The sequence below is a fragment of the Melospiza melodia genome, chromosome 5 (assembly GCF_035770615.1).
Source record: "Melospiza melodia melodia isolate bMelMel2 chromosome 5, bMelMel2.pri, whole genome shotgun sequence".
Classification (NCBI taxonomy): Eukaryota; Metazoa; Chordata; class Aves; order Passeriformes; family Passerellidae; genus Melospiza; species Melospiza melodia.
Window position 1 is genome coordinate 74,031,635 of NC_086198.1, and position 17,591 is coordinate 74,049,225.

At 38.3% G+C, this 17,591-nt stretch overlaps 2 protein-coding genes across 3 annotated transcripts in view; both read right to left on the reverse strand.

Moving 5' to 3' along the window:
- The window catches only part of WDR19 (WD repeat domain 19), a 39,474-nt gene extending 38,985 nt beyond the window's left edge, over nt 1-489 (reverse strand). The window contains exon 1 of the mRNA XM_063157408.1: nt 402-489. Coding sequence (XP_063013478.1) covers nt 402-407 — 6 coding nt within the window. The 5' untranslated portion in view covers nt 408-489. The remainder of the gene's footprint in view (nt 1-401) is intronic.
- A 373-nt stretch (nt 490-862) lies between these two features.
- Nucleotides 863-17,591, reverse strand: part of KLHL5 (kelch like family member 5) — a 50,040-nt gene continuing 33,311 nt past the window's right edge. For both annotated transcript variants that reach the window (XM_063157413.1, XM_063157412.1), the window contains 7 exons: nt 16,195-16,407; nt 11,376-11,562; nt 10,257-10,481; nt 9,779-9,941; nt 6,906-7,118; nt 4,456-4,627; nt 863-2,382 (listed from right to left, as the gene is read on the reverse strand). In XM_063157413.1, coding sequence (XP_063013483.1) covers nt 2,326-2,382; nt 4,456-4,627; nt 6,906-7,118; nt 9,779-9,941; nt 10,257-10,481; nt 11,376-11,562; nt 16,195-16,407 — 1,230 coding nt within the window. In that variant the 3' untranslated portion in view covers nt 863-2,325. The remainder of the gene's footprint in view (nt 2,383-4,455; nt 4,628-6,905; nt 7,119-9,778; nt 9,942-10,256; nt 10,482-11,375; nt 11,563-16,194; nt 16,408-17,591) is intronic.

The following is a 17,591-nucleotide window of genomic DNA, read 5'->3' on the forward strand; positions in this document are numbered from 1 at the left end:
GAGCAGGTTTGGATTAGTTACTAAGAGGTTGCTGTGACGGTGGAGAGGCACTGGTACAGGTTTCCCGCAGAAGTTGTGGACACCTCATCCGTGGAAGGGTACAAGGCCAGGCTGGATGGAGCCCTGAGCAACCTGGGTTGGTGGAAGATGTGCCTGTCCATCGCAGAGGCGTCGCAACTGGATGCCCTTTAAGCTCCCTTCCACCCGAAGTCTCCCCACACGAAAGTAAACAAACGCGGGAGTGCCGGCAAGCACACCAGGCCCCCACGCCGCTGCCGGGCGGCCCTTCCCGCCGCGCCTCCCTGCCCGGCCCAGGCCGCAAACGCCACCGCCCGCTCGCTCCGCGGGCCGGACCCAGCGCTCCCCGCCCGGCCCCGGCGCCCCGCGGCCCCCGGACCCACCTTCATCGCGGCCACCAGAGCGGGCTGCCCGCGCCGCCACCGCGCATGCGCCTCCCGCGCGCGGCGCCGCGGTCACCGCGGAGACGGAGAGGGCCGGGGGCGGGCAGAGAGCGGCCCCGGGCCCGGCCCCCGCGGGAGGAGCTCTGCCTGAGGCCGCGGCACCCAGAGCGGGGCGGGCAGAGAGCGGCCCCGGGCCCGGCCCCCGCGGGAGGAGCTCTGCCTGAGGCCGCGGCACCCAGAGCGGGGCGGGCAGAGAGCGGCCCCGGGCCCGGCCCCCGCGGGAGGAGCTCTGCCTGAGGCCGCGGCACCCAGAGCGGGGCGGGCAGAGAGCGGCCCCGGCGGGAGGAGCTCTGCCTGAGGCCGCGGCACCCAATTCTCAGAGGAAAAGGGGAGTTTTAAACCGCGGTCACGCAGAACGGGCTTCTAAACCAGGGAATAAAGACACACAACTCGCCAGCAAAGCCTCTTGAGATCAGCTGTATTCCAACTGCAAAGCTTCATCACAAAGTGTCACCGATTTCTTTTAAAACAATAAATAGTTCGCCGAGAGCGTTAAAACACACGTTTAAAATTAGAAATGTACAAAGGACTTTGGGTATCGGGCACTTCAAACTTTTTAAAAAAACAAAAAAACAAACCCAAAACATTCAATGAGTTCACATCTTCCCGTTTTTCACGGGCGGTGCTGTTCGGAGAACATAAGGGACAAGGCACATAAAAGCAAATACAAATAGGCTTCTCCCGAGAACATTTAGATCGTTCAAAGCAATTCGGTGTAACAGCAGAGGGCTCGAGAAAGGCAAATTATGAAGTATCTTAAAAAATTAGGTAACTGTTAAATAAGGTAACTAATTTAATACAGCCCTGCGAGGAACACTTCACTGTCCTGTAAGATGCTGAACATGCTTAAATGGTGGCAGCTGAGCATCTGGCAGGATTGGGCCCTTTACATTTTTAAATAACCTTACAGGAAAGACAGACAATTTCTTCATCTTATAAAAGTATACTTCTCATAGTAGTGCAAAGCCTCATTTAAAAATGTAATTAGTCTAATGTAATGGAATGCTTCAAAAATTCCAAAGTGCAAATATTAAACTTAAATTGGTTAATTGTTAATCACACTTTAGAATTCTTCCAATAATGCATACAAACAGCAAAGTAAATACAAGAACCAAAGCAGAGCAAAAGGTATGATGTTCTGCATCTTGCATAATAACTCTGAAAACCCCAAAAGTACACTGGATGTCAAAAATATCTGTCAGAAATTATTAAATAGCAGGTTTCTATTAGCATAAGACAATATTTAAAATAAGGCTTTGGTTAAATAAAACGTTTGCTTAACTAGGAATGATGCTAAAAAGTGCAAAAGATTCACCAAATACACAACTTCATTTCCAAGGCAGACATGACACCTGCCATTTACAATAGTTTGCATTGGTTTGTTAGCCTGCCTTGTAGATACTCACATACTATTTGCATTTTATTACAGGCAAATTAAAACTATGGGGTCCAATCCTATAACTTGTTTCATCCAGAGATAGACCCAATTATATCAAAGTATATCCATTTACAGCATCATTGCTCTGCATTTAGGGAAATCAAGGCCCCAGAACCATAACATTTGATTATTATAGTGAGTTCACTCATTTTCTTAGCACTTCCCAAACAGAAGTCCTCTACTGCCAACTGGCAGGTTGCAGGTGACTTTCTTACAAGAAGAATTCGTGTAACATATGCATAACAAAAGTTTTTTAAAAGTGCTTAATATTGGTCCATAAGAACATTATGTCAACTTCAGACCAAACACTTTGCTGTGGTAGAATATCCTGCACCTGGTGCTGATTGGTGCACTTGTAGTTTGCTTGAGGAAAAAGTAATCCTCTGAGTCTACACAGGAAAATATCATCTTCCCAGAGAAAATAATTCAGAGTTTTACAGTCACAACACATGCTCCAGCTCTTCCTAAGCACAGTGGTGCAACCTGTAAACAAACAAACAATTTGTGAGATGAGTGCAATCAGTCTTAAGTAATTTCCCCCCCTAATTATATGGCTGCAGCAGAATGACAATATCACCCATGCTCTGTTAACATGACTTACAAATTGGTCCAAAACTGGATACAAACACAAGGCAAAGGTAAAGATATTTTATATAACAGAGTGAAGCACTCTGAAAACAATAGCAAGCCATAAGGACATCAAAACATTCTTATTGATAATTTCAATTATTCAGTATGACAGGAAAAAGAAACCTTTGTTATTGTACAAACTGGATACCTGAGCTAGACAATCAGACAATTGAGTAAAGGGTGGTAAAAGAATGCATTCCTCAGAAACAGAAAATGCCTAAAATTATAGGGGCAACCTCTCCTTTTTACTGGATTATTTGATAAAATCCTGTTAAGAGTTCTTGAAATCAGAATAAATTCACCAGCCTTTATTCTTTAATTGCAAACAGAATTTACTTCTGGCAAGACCCTTTTCTGCTGAGATTCTGCTGGACTTGAGCAGAGGGCAGTAGTTTCTAACACTCCCCTTTGCTTCCCCTTTTAACTTTCATAGTATTGCAATATATGTGAATAGCACATCAAGTGGTACAGAGACTATCCTAAAGACAAAAAAAGCTGTTTATGCCAACTCCCCTGTTTCTTTTTTTTCCCCAGGAACAATAGACTTTTATAGAGCTGTCTGTGGCTCTGACAACCTTCACCTGAGAAAATTCCACTGCCTTCTCCTGAGTTGTGTGAGGATGAAGAGGTGGCAGACTGCTGACATAATGAGAAAAGGAAGGTACACAAATATTTCCTAATCCCTCTGGGAAAAATTTGCAGCTATCCTACATACTGGGATTGTGGCATTCAGTGAGACATAGAGGGTCAAGGCTAAGGATACAGAGGTACATACAGACGACCACCACCTAAACATGTGAGATTCATGAGATTCATTTAGATGCAATGGTGAGAAGCACAGTTTCTCTCCTCTGGTGAGAAGCACCTTCTGTCCTCTGATACACTTTTTTTTTTTTTCTTTAGCAGGACTAACAATGCCATGGGTTATCATTACCAGTACCAGTGGATGCCCCAAACTCTGATGATCCTCCTTGATGACTTGTGTTTTAAGAGCTTGCAGCAGTAGGAAACAGAGGGAAATGGACAGTTGAGTTTTTTGTCTTCCAGGGATTTTTATACACAGCAGTTTAGTTCTCTTTTTGAGTTAAGAATTTGGGGCTATTACCAGAATAACATATCCAGGTGGCTTAGAATTCAGTAGCCTAAATACTGGTGTCTGATGCTACTACAGATGAGCTTGGACATTCATCCTGGTCTGCAACTGGACTCCAGGAGGGCCTTGGTGTCCCCCAGGGTCTGTGCTGTATCTGCCAACCTTTGGTGGATGTAGATGCTTTAGGGTATCTCAAATGGCATTAGATACCAAAGGAGAGTCAGCTCAGGATGTCCTTGTGTGTGCTCTTCCCACAGAGAGACATATTCCTGGAGCTATATAAAAGTAACCAAGCTCTGAACTGACAGTAATAGTTTCTGAGCATGAACTGTAGAATTATTTTTATTCTAAAGCTGCAAAAAGAAAAATGGGTAAAGGCTTTCTGGAACCTGAATACACTGTACATGGCATTCACCTCAGGACGGGATTATTTATGAAAAAATGACCAAAACCTTGATGAAATAAATGTTGAGCGACACATTAGAGCTAAAACTAATCTACATTTATCATTTATCTTCAGAACAGGAAGTCATGTAAACAGAATCCTTTATGACAGTTTGGGGAATGTGGCAATACATTTTATTAAAAGTAGCTGAAATTGTCAAAGAGAGTAGCTATACTCTAGCAAAAGCAAGGAGGGCAGTTTATTGGAAATTAACAACTGTCTGTTCAAGAGAAGTCATCTCAAGATGGTACACAAAGGAAAAAAGATTCACAACAGACTAGCAAGAAACTGCTTCTTAGAGAAGGAATATTTGAATTCTCCTTGCAAAAGGAGGCACATTTGAAATAACAATATTAATAGTAGTGTATGGTCTGATCAGAAACTATACCTGTGTCCATTCATTTGTCTGGGGATCATAGGACTCCACAGTATTAAGATATGTTTGCCCATCATATCCTCCAACAGCATACAACTTGTCACCAAGAAGACACACCCCTACTGCATCTCTGCTAATGCTCATGGAGGCCACAGCAGTCCACATGTCTGTTTTGGGATCATACCTAAAAGATAATTTGTGTTATGCACTAAAACTGTTACCAAAATTCAACAACAACAAAATGTGCTGGAATTGATGCTGTCAAGGTAGTAGAAAACAGAACAGCACAGATCTGAATGTCAATTTTAAAGGACTTTCCCCCCTCAATTCCCCTCCCTTTGAAACGGCTTCTTTAGTCATCTGGTAACACAAGTCACTACTAGCCAGATATCTACTTCATGCTGCTTTCCAAATAGTCATACAGCCATTATACAGCTGCTCTTACTACACTTTGTATGTCTAAACATGCCATGCCAAAAACAGTTCTGCTGCTACACCACAACAGAGCAAGTGCTTGCTTTAAGTATGTCAAAGCACAGGCTGGTAAAATTTGGTTTGGCACTAAGATTACCATTACTAAGATTATATTTCAAACCCCCAGAAGTGGTTTGAAAAAATTATATGGGAAATACAAAACCATTAAGACAATTTACAACACTTTTGAAACCAGAAGTATCAGCACAGTAAACAGCAGATGGTTTAATGAAAAAAAATTGTGTGGTTCTAGAACATTATCAACATTCTTTACAAGTCAAATTGAGAACTACATAGGAGACTCCATGCTATGCTTATGGCAAGGAATATATTTTAATCTGACTAAAAGAGACAATCTTTTTTAAGACTGCAGATGCTTATAGCAGAACTAATGTAATTACAGAGCTCTGAAGGGCTCTAAAAACTGTACAAAGAAAAGAATTATTTGGCTAAGATCATACTTGCTAAAAACAAGTTGAAAGACAATAGTCTTAATTTATTTGCATGAAGAGCATAGATACAAAGAGCTCTAGCAATTTTATTTGCTGTCCTCTAGTCAAAGAATTACACAAATGCATGCAAGCATAACTGTAACATGAAAACTACTTGAAGCACAGATGCAAACAGAAGAGGGTGATTAGTAAGCTACTTTTCCAATTATTTTATAATTTATAAGCAATTATATTTATCTGGGAATAGCAACTTCTTTTGCAAAATATAATTTAGAAGTTCAGTGTGGTCATAAAAGCCTGATTTTTTAAATTAATATTTCTTAATTCTTTATTTTTTTTAAGGAACTAGTTCCATGAATTTGATGGTCTTAAATTTCAACTCACCTAAAGAACAAGGACAAAATGCATTACAAGATGATTCCTATTTATTAATGAGTTCTGTAACTTTGTTTCAGAAAATACTGATTTAGAAAAATACACAGACTTACTGCTTCTCTTTGGTTTCTGATTATCTGTATAGCCCTAAAAATTTGGTATTTGTTGAGAAGTAGCTTCCTATCTGCAAACCTTTCTGGGGTCTTTTCAGTGCAACTTCTGCATGTTAAGGGCTATGGGCCACACTATTTTCAGGTCTACTATGACTCTGAAAGTTTGAAAACTACAGCTCTCTTGTGGTGGATTTTTGTGGTGTGGGTTTTTTTTTTGTTGTTTGTTTTTGTTTTGTTGTTGTTGTTGTTGGTTTGGTTTGTGGGTGTTCTTTTATTTTGTATTTTTTAGAGGTTAATGGTAGAATATATATTCTGGCATGAATAAATTTAGTAAAAGAAGAATATGGGCAATGAGGACTTACTCTAAGTGTTGGGAGGTAATAGAAAAGAAGAAAAGTTTTACAGTTGGTGGTGGGGGAGCAGGGAGAGAATTAAAGCATAGTTCAGAAATATATAAAATGCCAATGAAGATTTAATACAGTGAATTATGAAGTATTTACTACCTTCTAAAATTATTTTATGGATCACATGTACTACTGCAATTTGTGATACAGTCATTCATTAATCACGTTACAGAAAGATATACCAACCTAGGAATGACTGAATTACATTCCAATTTCCCAGTGTCATTAGAGGGTACAAGAAAGAATTTGATATATAAAGATTCACCAAACCTTACTGTTAACTCCTTTGGAAGTTATTATATGAATAGATTCAGACTTCTTGTGTAAAAGAAGATCTGCTCCATTTTTAAAAGCAATCAACTCCACGTTGTTTCAGTTACCCAACATAATTAATTCAATGAGATTGTTAAAATAATCTAGATGAATTGCATTAAGAAGAATTTGCTTTACATATTCTGTCCTGGTAACATTTTGAATCACAGTATGCCTACATAGCATATTTTTATATGTAAGTTTCCTCTGTTCATGCTAAAAATAACACACCTATTCAACTGGGTTTCTACTCACAGCTCTTTCCATAAATCCCCTGACAGACTGGCACAATCAGAAGCCCATGGCAGGATATGCCTCCAGCAGGACATTACCTTTCCACGCAGTCTGACAGCCTGGATGTTAAGTTGGATGCTGGAGCATCATGGCCCCCTATGGCATACAAGAACCCATTCCAGGTGGTTACACCTACACCACCTCTTCTTTTTGACATCTGAGCACAGAGAGTCCATTTGTTTGTATGAGGATCAAAACATTCTACTGACTTAAGACAAGAACTTCCATCTCGACCACCAACTGCATAAAGCCTACAAAGTAAAACAAAAACAAAAAGAAGAAAATAAATGTTGTCTGAATAAGACAGTTTCTAGTGAAACACGAAGGATTTCAAGTTTGTTAAAAAGGGAAGTTTAGAAGAGGACTTTCAACTTTCAGCAGACTGCTCTGCTGTCAATACTCAGGCAAGATTTTGCTCCAATCTTCTCCTATTGTAACGATCAATGCATCACAACAATAATTTACAGAAAATTGAATATCTTACACAGCATTTATATTTCAACCTATGCCTATAGCTAACAATTTCAAAATTACATATGTGACTTGCAGGGTCAGAAGGACAAATTCAGTAGTGGATCTATGCATGCACCATCTCTACCCTGCCTCATCTTAGGCATTCAAGTGTTTTTCTGGACCAGGGTTTTAGTGCATGACTGACAGCACTACCTTAAATCCCTCACACCCACTAGGTGGCCCAATCTGCTTAGTCCTAAGAAAAAGGTTTCTAGCATTTGGTACAGAAGAATTCAATTATTTGCAAGGGCTGGCTGAAATGAATGAAAAAAAAATTGGTTTAGGAGGACACAATCACAGATGAACCTTTAAAACTAATCAAATAATCAAACTTCATAAAGAGCTTATGAACAGAATTTATGAGCACTCTAGGCATAGCAGCAGACATGCCCAGCACTATTATTTGGAAAAGTAGGAACACAGAAGCCATTCTAAAAAGGAAGCAACGCATCAGAAGTAAAATCCAGTGAGAAATCACCTCAAATTATTTCAGAGCCTAAGAATAGCTAGATAATCAAACAAACATTAGATACTGCAGATAATGATAGTGTGAATTTACAACAGTTACCGTGAAGCACGATTCAAGATGTCCTCAGTTTGGGTAATACTAGTGTTTGTTTTTTTACACATACTGACCAAGGAACTTAAATACAATCATCTTGTAAATATGGTTGATCTAGTCCTTCTCAGTAACAATCTTAATAAGCTTTAAAAAAAATCCATGGAAGTTTCTTTGTTTAGTAGTACAGGTACTACTACAACACTAGTGGTACCTGTACTACAATATATTGTAAAACAATATATTCCTTACCTTAAACAGTACAACAATATATTTCTTATTGTAAAACAATATATTCCTTACCTTAAACAGTACAGTGTTTAAGGTAAGGAATATATTGAAGGTTTCTGTAGAACTCTGCTGTAGTTCCATAAAGTTCATTACTAAAATCAATCCTTTATGCAACACAAAATTTATGAAGCTCCCAAATTTACCTTCCCTCAAAGCATGGAGAGAGTTTTGATCATTTATGCAGTGATTTCACATTCTGGACACGGAGAAAGCCATATTAACTTCTCTATATGAAGGTTTTTCAGTTTCAATCACTGAAACTTAACCAAGTTACAAACAGACATTACAGGAAAGTGCAGAAGTTACTGTTCCTGCATCTGAAATGCTGCATGTGTTTTTAAAAGGTCAGCTGTAGAGATCTTTTGTTGCTGCCTCCATTAAGAGTCTAGGCAATGTTCTATGATAATAGGAAAATGTGAGGCTCTAATTCTGGTGCTTTTCATCATACCTGGGACCCACTGCTGAATATATAGCAAGCTTAAGACCCAGCTTAGGTATCTGAGACTGCAGTTCCAAGGCAGCCAAGGCACTCTGCTTGCTGGTTGTTCAAGTTCATCCCTCCCTCCTGTAGGCAGTGAGCATTTCCACTCATTCTTGGACTTATTCCAGATCTTAGAGAACCCTTTGTAGGTGTCTTTCAGCAGTACTAATTTGCCAGTGACTAGGCTTCCAAAATTAAAAAAGTGTGAAAAAACTTTTTTTACCTGGCAGCATTCAAGTAGCTCAAGGGAGATGAACAGATAGCACATAAACAGGAAGTGAAAATTTGTGGACAATAGAGTGTAAATATTCTGCCATAACCACAATGCTACTCAGTAGCTTTTGTCTGCTGTGTCACCCTGGCAAAACATGGCTTGCACCTGTCTCTACTCCCAAAGCAGGGACACTTCTTTAGTAAGAATTGCATCTCTGACTGAGTATGTGCATACCAAGGTGAAATTCAGCTTAATTAAGGGTGAAGCAAGAGACTGAATTTGTTAATTTAGACTGAATTGCTAACTTAGCTTGGTTATAGCCTTAGTATATTTAGTGCTGATGCAGTAAGTGCATTCATAATCAGCAGCTCCAAATCTGCATTTCTATAGCTTCAAAAAACCACACTGTTTGTGGCTCTGTGGTTGTTAAAGTATTGAATGCAACCAGACTTACAGCACTGAACTGCTTATAAACAGAAATTAGGCCCAGCTGCACCCAGCCCCTCTGATCTCTGGGGACCAGCTGGAATGCAAGGGGGATTATTTTCTGCCAAATTTCATACTCTAATGCAGCAGGTTCTTGGTTTAAGAAAGATCTTGCCATACTGAAGCAAGTCCAGCTGACTGTCACTAGGATGATGAGGGCCCCACTGTACTTGACACACAGCTGTAATGCTGTGGAGAGGCTTGCTTGGCCCAGCACAGTATCTCTACTGTGAATGAAGAAACACGGCTCTTAATGCTACTAACTGGTATCTATCAAGAGAAATTATTCATAGTCATTTAAGATGGTCTTTTAATTACATTAAAATAATGAGATTTTAAATTTGAAAACAGAATCTCCTTCACATACTTTCCATTTAATATTGCTACACCAACAGTGCTCCTGGGAGTTGACATGCTAGCCACGAAGTTCCACTGACGAGCCTGTGGATCCCATCTTTCTACTGTGTTCAGGTAGCTCCAGCCATCATGTCCTCCTACAGCATACATGGGACCTTCCAATACAGCTACTCCTAAAATACAGATATGAAAACAATTAAGGGGAATAAAGATCAGACAATTAAGAGGAATAAATATCAGAATTTCTTAGTGGCAGTCCAGTGTGCACCACAAAACTGAAAAGAAAAAAAAAATTCTTTTGGTAGCTGATGCTACCAAATACAATCATCTTCAATATAATCTGAAGGAGAAAGGACATTGAATAAGCAGTTGGCATCTAAACAAAATTTTCACCCCCCCAAACTTTATTTCTGAATTCTTTTTTGACGAATCCTAAACCAGGTAACCTTTAAAAAATATGCAGTCAGGCTTTACAGAACTGTACATACCAAGACCATGACGATGAGTGGACATTGGTGGCATTACACTCCAAGTTTTTGATCTAGGGTTGTAGCACTCCACAGTATTCAATGTTTTCAGTCCATCTCTGCCACCAACAACAAACAATTTATCATCTAAGACTGCAACTCCAAACTGTAATCTTCGTCCATTCATGTTTGCAACTGGAGTCCATGTGTTGGTACGAAGTTCGTATTTTTCAATGCTTGTAGCTCCTGAATGACAATATATGCAAGTTACATATGGAAAAAGAACAAGCTCTGAAGCACTAGGGTAGTTTGCATTTTAGTAATATGCTGATTCCCACAAGACACCATGATATCCCGCAGCATATTCTTAAGTGTGTGCAGACAAATAGTCTTTTTTGACTTCATAAGCAATTAACTGCACCATTACAAAGCACAACTTTCTTGGTACTTTTTGAGACAAAAACCAGGTTTTGTAACTGCTTTGCAGAATCAAGCCTTTAAAAATAGAAACATTAGGAATATAAACTAACCATGTGGAATGCAATCACATATTGAAATCAACTGTTTTGTAATATTAGAGAAAAAAGTTGATGGTATGTGACATGAACTACCAAGAAACAGCTTTAAAACAACAAATTAAAGAAAACACTTTCTCTGCTCTAACTTTTCCAACTTACCAGATCCTTTTTAATTACCATTAAAAAGTATGGAATTTTCTATGAAAAAAAATCAAGTAGTTTTGACAGAACTATTTAACAATTAGTCAAAATATTTTTGTTGTTTTGGCTTTTTTAAAGCATGTTTAGGTCACCTTTGTGGCCTTTTAGACCTTTTCTTCCAAGTTACTGCCCTCTCAAGTAAATAAAGATTAGTTTGTATTCCATTAAACTTCACTACTCAGTAATCAGCTATTTCTATGGTAATTTCAAATCAGAACTCTAGATTCCAGAATATTTACAGCAGTCTCAAAGATATACAGACCTTTTTAACCTAATAAACTGTATACACTTTAGATGTTTCCTGTTCTGTACTGCCAAATCCTTGAATTTTAGATTTAACAGGTTGTAAAAAAATCTATTGAGCATTTCTTTTAAAAAGAACCAAAACAGCTCATCAGCTAAACATTACATAAGCCAATACCTTTTGTTGCATCCATTCCTCCAACTGCAAACAAAACGCCCACCGTAGATTTTCTAGGTTTGGTGCGAGGGCTTTGCAGCATAGGTCGTCTCTCTGGCAACAGATGGTACTTCATTGCTTCCATAATGAGCTTTTGACATTCAATGTCATCCCTAAAGAGCACGTTGTTCTCCATGTCTGCCAGAAACTGTGAAAAAGAAAGAAAATCAAACAAGCTGTATTGCTATGAACAATAAAAGCATGAAAAACAAAACCACGATTACCAAGATAATGTTTTATACAAACACTTTCACTGCCTGATTTAAAAATCTCTGTATTTTCAAAATGGTCATATAAAAAAAATAGGGTAGAGTGAAAATAAACTGCTAATAAAGAGAACATTCACATTTTGAGCGAAACCATCAAATAAATAAATATTTAAAGTGGAAGGCCATCTGATCTTAATGGATGATTTCAGCTTAATGGTCCAAAGGAAGGAAACATAATCTCGAGTTCCAGTGCTGTGCAGGAATGTTCAAGAAAATGGAAAAAGGCTTTGGGTATGTAAGTCAGTCCAACCTCATGGTTTTATTCCCAAATTCACCCAATGCAGAGGTCTGTAAAAGCCCTTTCAGTACATGCTGAATATTTTAATATATATTCTGTTCCTCACCCTAACAGTGACCAAGATCACAGTGTACCACTTAATAAAAGCCTTTGTTAAAATTTTTATATCAAGCTTGCAAGCAAATTTGGCAACTTTTAAATCTTAAATATGAATTAAATAAAGTTAAACCACAGAATAGTAAAGACTACTAACAGAAGTTTTTAAGGTCAAAGATTCTGGAGTGGTTTGTCAAATATTTTAGTGATTTGTCCATATTTATCAAACTGCAGGAAAAAATTACACTGAGAGTCCCATTCTACTTATTAGAAGTCTGTAAACTGGCATTTTTCTGAGCTGCACAACATGGCATGAATAACAGAAAAAATAAATGAATTGCCCCACTGGGATTTGGACATTTGTCAGAAAAAGAGAGAGGGAAAAAGGCAGATGCCTCTGAAAAGCCAAAATCCAAACACTTTGTGAATATTAGACATTCAAGTCCACAAACCAGAATGAGATGTCTTTATTGAGCTGTTGACAGCCAACACTAACAGGTACAAAACTGCTGTGGTATCAGTCATCAGAAGTACTAAAGGGACTTGCTGTGAAACAGATGTGCACAATATGGTTATCTATAATAAAGCTGCCTTAGGGCTGCAAAGTGGCAAACATGACAACCATATTTCCAGAAGGGATACAAGTAAGTACAGATGGCTAAACCTGAACACCTCAGTATCAGGCAAAATAACACAAAATATGACAGAAAACATAACCATCACAGAGAGAATAAAAAACCTTCTCAAAGCCCTTTATCAGTGATTTTCAGAAAACTGAGATTTCTGCAGCATTTCTTTAAGTGGACAAAGTTCTCACTATTTAAAATAGCAAATCAAGTGTTTTCATGTAAATTAGTAGAGGCAACTTAATCTCATTCTTTACTTTCATACCTTCAATTATTTCTTCTTTTGACCCAAAGGACTGCTAGTATCACTTCACAGGGACACTTTGTGATTATAAAATAATAAACTAAAAGCTGCCTTTTAACTGCCAGTGTGCAATGCCATAGAATTGCACATGGTTTAAAATATATATATATAAGAAACCAATTAATTCCTATTGTCCTAAATCAGACACTCTCAGAACTGCAGGCATGAACAGTAAGCCTTGAATACAACATGACCAATTCAGACTTTCAATATATTTTTCTGATGGACAAGGAGCACACAGTATTTAAAGCAACACTATGTGTGAATGTGAGTTCTGCAACAACAAAATGCAACCTACATTTTCTACAGTTTCTAACCCACTCAACCTATAAAGAATTTCTCACAGCACAGAGTCAGTCTCTGAAAGCAACTTGATTTCATTCCTTGTACTGAAAGCATTTCTAACAGCATTTACAAATCACATGTTAGCATGAAATCATAGTAACTGCAAATCTGATAAGGAGAAAGGTAGTGCAGATACTCCAGTACTAGGAATTTCTGTCCAAAAGGAATCTGAGCCATCTTGTAATTCAGAAATTTCTAATTTTTTCATCTTTTTCATTATTTATCAGAGAAGTAATATTTGCCACCTTACAGCTAAAGAGGCAGACAAATATTCATCTTTAGGAAAAATAAATGTACAAATATTTAGGACACTGCTAGCACTAACCAGAGATGTCTACAAAGGATGCATAAAAGCAACCAATAAAACTAACAATTGCTTACAATTTTTTTGCTTCCAGTGTTACAGTGTCATAGTATTTCCTGAAGATTTTTTTAAAGTGTATCTACATCTCTTCTTGCAATGGTTTTGGTTTCAGCATGATGTTCAATCTTCTAATTTAATTTCTTTCCAATACCTTTAATTCATCAACCATAAAACTAAAAAGCTTTTAATTATGCTATATTTGCTGTCAGATAGTCAAATGTCACATAATCATGAAGAAAAACTTGATTCTGAAAATATTAAGACTGTTTTGGGCACTTCAAATAAGTTTACTCATCTACTAAATGTTTCCATATTAAAATCATAGCTCCAACACTTTAATGTGCTAAAGAAAGTAATAAATAAAAAAGTAACAGAAAAAGGTTGTTTTAGAAATACAAGCATATATTTGGAGATGAGATTAAAAATTAAAAATAAAATAATAAAATAAAATATAATTTTGCTTCTGTATTTCATCTTGCTATTTTCCTAATCAGCTACTGAGTGGACATAATTTGATTTCAGTACATATTTCTGGGATAAATTCTGTACTTTCAGTTCCTAAAGATGTTTCAATTACAGACAATTAATTAAAAGGAATACAGGAGGGGCTACTTAGTTATCAATTAAGTAAATGTTCAACAAAACAATGATTTCTCCTTGTCAATTGCCTTACTCTGAATTATGTTTCTAGAAAAAATGAATGACAAAGTCAAGGCCACAACTGAGAAAATCCTGCTTTTGAATATATAATAATCAGTATGGAAATAAATACTAAAATGCTTGGTAGAGAATCTTACTATCTAGCAAGAGGACATCAGATTAGAAGAAATACACAGAATGTAGTGCATGTGATTTATCACTATGAATTAATTGAACTCATTTTTTCTTGTCTTAATGAATTTTACTTATTATTTGGATTCCATAAAAATCCTATTGTCTTCATTTAAGAGAGAATTCTCACTAAGCAAACTGAAAATCATAAAGCAAAATCCTTTGACTATATAGTAAATACTAAATATTACTAAAGAAGGTCCAGCAAGGAAAAATAAGAAAGGAAAAAACAAATAAAAATAATCAAACCTAGTTTACAAACTTGCTATCAGGAAGTGAATCACAGAATTATGAAATAAGAGTTGGAAGGGACCCACAAAGATCATCACCTCCAATTCCCAGCACCCCAAAGGACATCCCCAAGGACCACCATGTGCTTCGGAGCATTGTCCAAATACTTCTGGAACTCTGTCAGGCTTGCTGCTGTGACCACTGCCCTGGGGAGCCTGTTCAGTGCCCAGCCACCCTCTGGGTGAAGAACCTTTTCCTGATATGCAACCTAAATTTGCACTGATACAACTTCACACCAGGTCCTGTCCCCGGGCACCACAGAGAAGAGATCAGTGTCTGCCCCTCCTCCCCTCCCAAGGGAATTGTAACTGCACCGAATTGTCCCCTCAGTGTCCTTTGCTCCAGGCTGAACAGAACAAGTGACTTCAGCCACTCCTTATACTCGAGGGCTTCCCCTCAAGGCCCTTCACCATCTTTGTTGCCCTCCTTTAGACACTTTCTAACAGTTTTAGATCCTTTTTATATTGTGGTGCCCAAAACTGCACACAATATTCAAGATGAGGCTGCCCCAGCCCAGAGCAGAGCAGGACAATCCCCTCCCTTGCCTGGCTGGCCATGCTGTGCCTGATGCCCCCTAGGACAGGGCTGTCCCTCCTGGCTGCCAGGGCACTGCTGGCTCATGTTCAACTTTCTGTTTAGCAGGACCCTCAGATCCCTTTCCATGGCACTGCTTTCCAGCATCTCATTCCCCAGTCTGTCTGTACATCCAGGGTTGCCCCATGCAATTTGCAGAGTCTGGCACTTTCCTTGTTAAACTTTGTACAGTTGGTGACTGCCCAGTCCTCTGATCTGTGGAGGTCTCTGCAGGGCCTCCCTGCCTTTGAGGGAATCAGTCTGAGACAAACAAGAGTAGCCATTCCTAGGGGAGTAGGAAAACTGTAATTCCCAACTATTTAAACAAACTGAGCCCAAAGCTTCCCTCTACATTTTCTGTTAATCTTCTCCAAGAAGGAGAAAAAGTATTGACTGGGAAGAACAAGAAGTATGCAGTGATGGCCTATCAAGAGTTAATAGAAGAAAAATCACTCCAAACAATTAATTCAAATTGCATTTCCTAGCTATTTCTACATGGAGGAAATGTAATGAGCCAAACAAACCGTGCAAGTTCCATATAGAAGAAATTTAAAAAGGACACGGCCTATAGTGACTAAGATAGCTTTGATAAGCATTTTTATAGGCAAAAAAAGCAACATTTTCTTGAAGCTCCCTCCCTTTTTGTGTCCTAGAATCAGAATACGCTGCAGTTTACAGAGACACAAACTATCACGCCTGTACAAGATGCTAAGTTCTTACATGCAGCTCTAAGAATTCAGATCACTATAAATGTTAAGATTTGTCACTTTCAATATAATTATACTGTAGACATTATGCCCATTGTAACCATGGTATAAACTAGAGAGGAACAGAACAATTTACTTGTGGAGCAAGCAGAGGCAGTCTAATGTAAGCCAGGAGTTTACTGAGATCTTTCCTTCTCTGTTCCAAATCGTGTCGAACCCACGTGAGTAGTGCATTCAGTATAGTTTCTTCATTAGGAATGTTCATGTCATCACTTGCTAAAAGCTTAGCAATTTCAGTGGCTGGCAATAACAGAAATTCCTGATTTCTAATTACTTCCATGAAGTTTTCCTGTAAAAGAAAAGTATTTTAATAGAGGCAACATCATACTTTGAAGACATTTTATGGAACACCTGCTGTATCCTCCCTTCTTTTTCCTCCCTTCACGCCATCTCTCAGTCGTCCCACTGGAGTACTGACTTGGGAAGAAGACCAAAAAAAAAAGTTTGAGCACTGAATTATTTTCATCCCTGATCATTTCCCCAACTCAATTATTTAGTCCTACAGACAGATGTGCTGAAACAACTGAGCGAAGTGTACAGACAGACAGACATAAATAAGCCATAGGTTGTGGGTGTTAATATCTTGGCACTGCAAAGTGAAGAAATGCTTTCTGAAATCCAGTTAAAAAGATGCAGTTTGTTCATGTTGTCAAGCAAAGAGCCCAACATGCTCCAACAACTGGGCACATGTAACTGTTTTCATTACTGCTAGATGAAAATGTGGCAGTAAGTTTTAGAGAAAATAAACAACACTAACAATTTTATTGTTGATTTAAAATGGATTATTTTAAGTTTATTTTGCTATTTCATAGGTTTTATACAATTGATCTGATTTGACTGGGGAGCAAAACATACAAAGAATCCACAATATTACACATGCCTTGCTACACTAACAATATTTATTCTGATAGGATTCAATCTTCTAACTTTCATCCTTTCATTTTCAGCAACAAATCCTTACTTCAAAACAAGAAATTCATAATATGAAACACATCCTATGCTGATATCTGATTACTTCATAATATGAGAATTTGCAGCATATTAGGCTGGAATAGCAGAAGTATGTAGAAACACAGTCAGCATCATGAACATACAATCAGCACCATTACAGTGAAAAACATTGATGTAACAGAAAAGGCTGATATTATTTCTATCCCCTCTCCCCATATACTTTGACAAGGCAGCAAAGCAAAGCAAGCAAAAGCAGAAAAGTAAAATCACAACATATTCTTTTATTTTGATAGCTCAAACTGCAGCTAAATTCACACTCAAAACTGAGAGTAGCTTCATGATGATAACAAAGTTACAATCAATTTATTAAATGCACTGTGGATTGCTAGATAGGCAGCTAATGGGGTGCTGGTTTTGGTCTGCCATCACATGCACCTCTAAAACACCTGGAGGACAAAATGTGTGAAATTCACAAACACGGAACTCTAAGCGGCCCTAATATGAAAATTGGCCTTAGAGCCT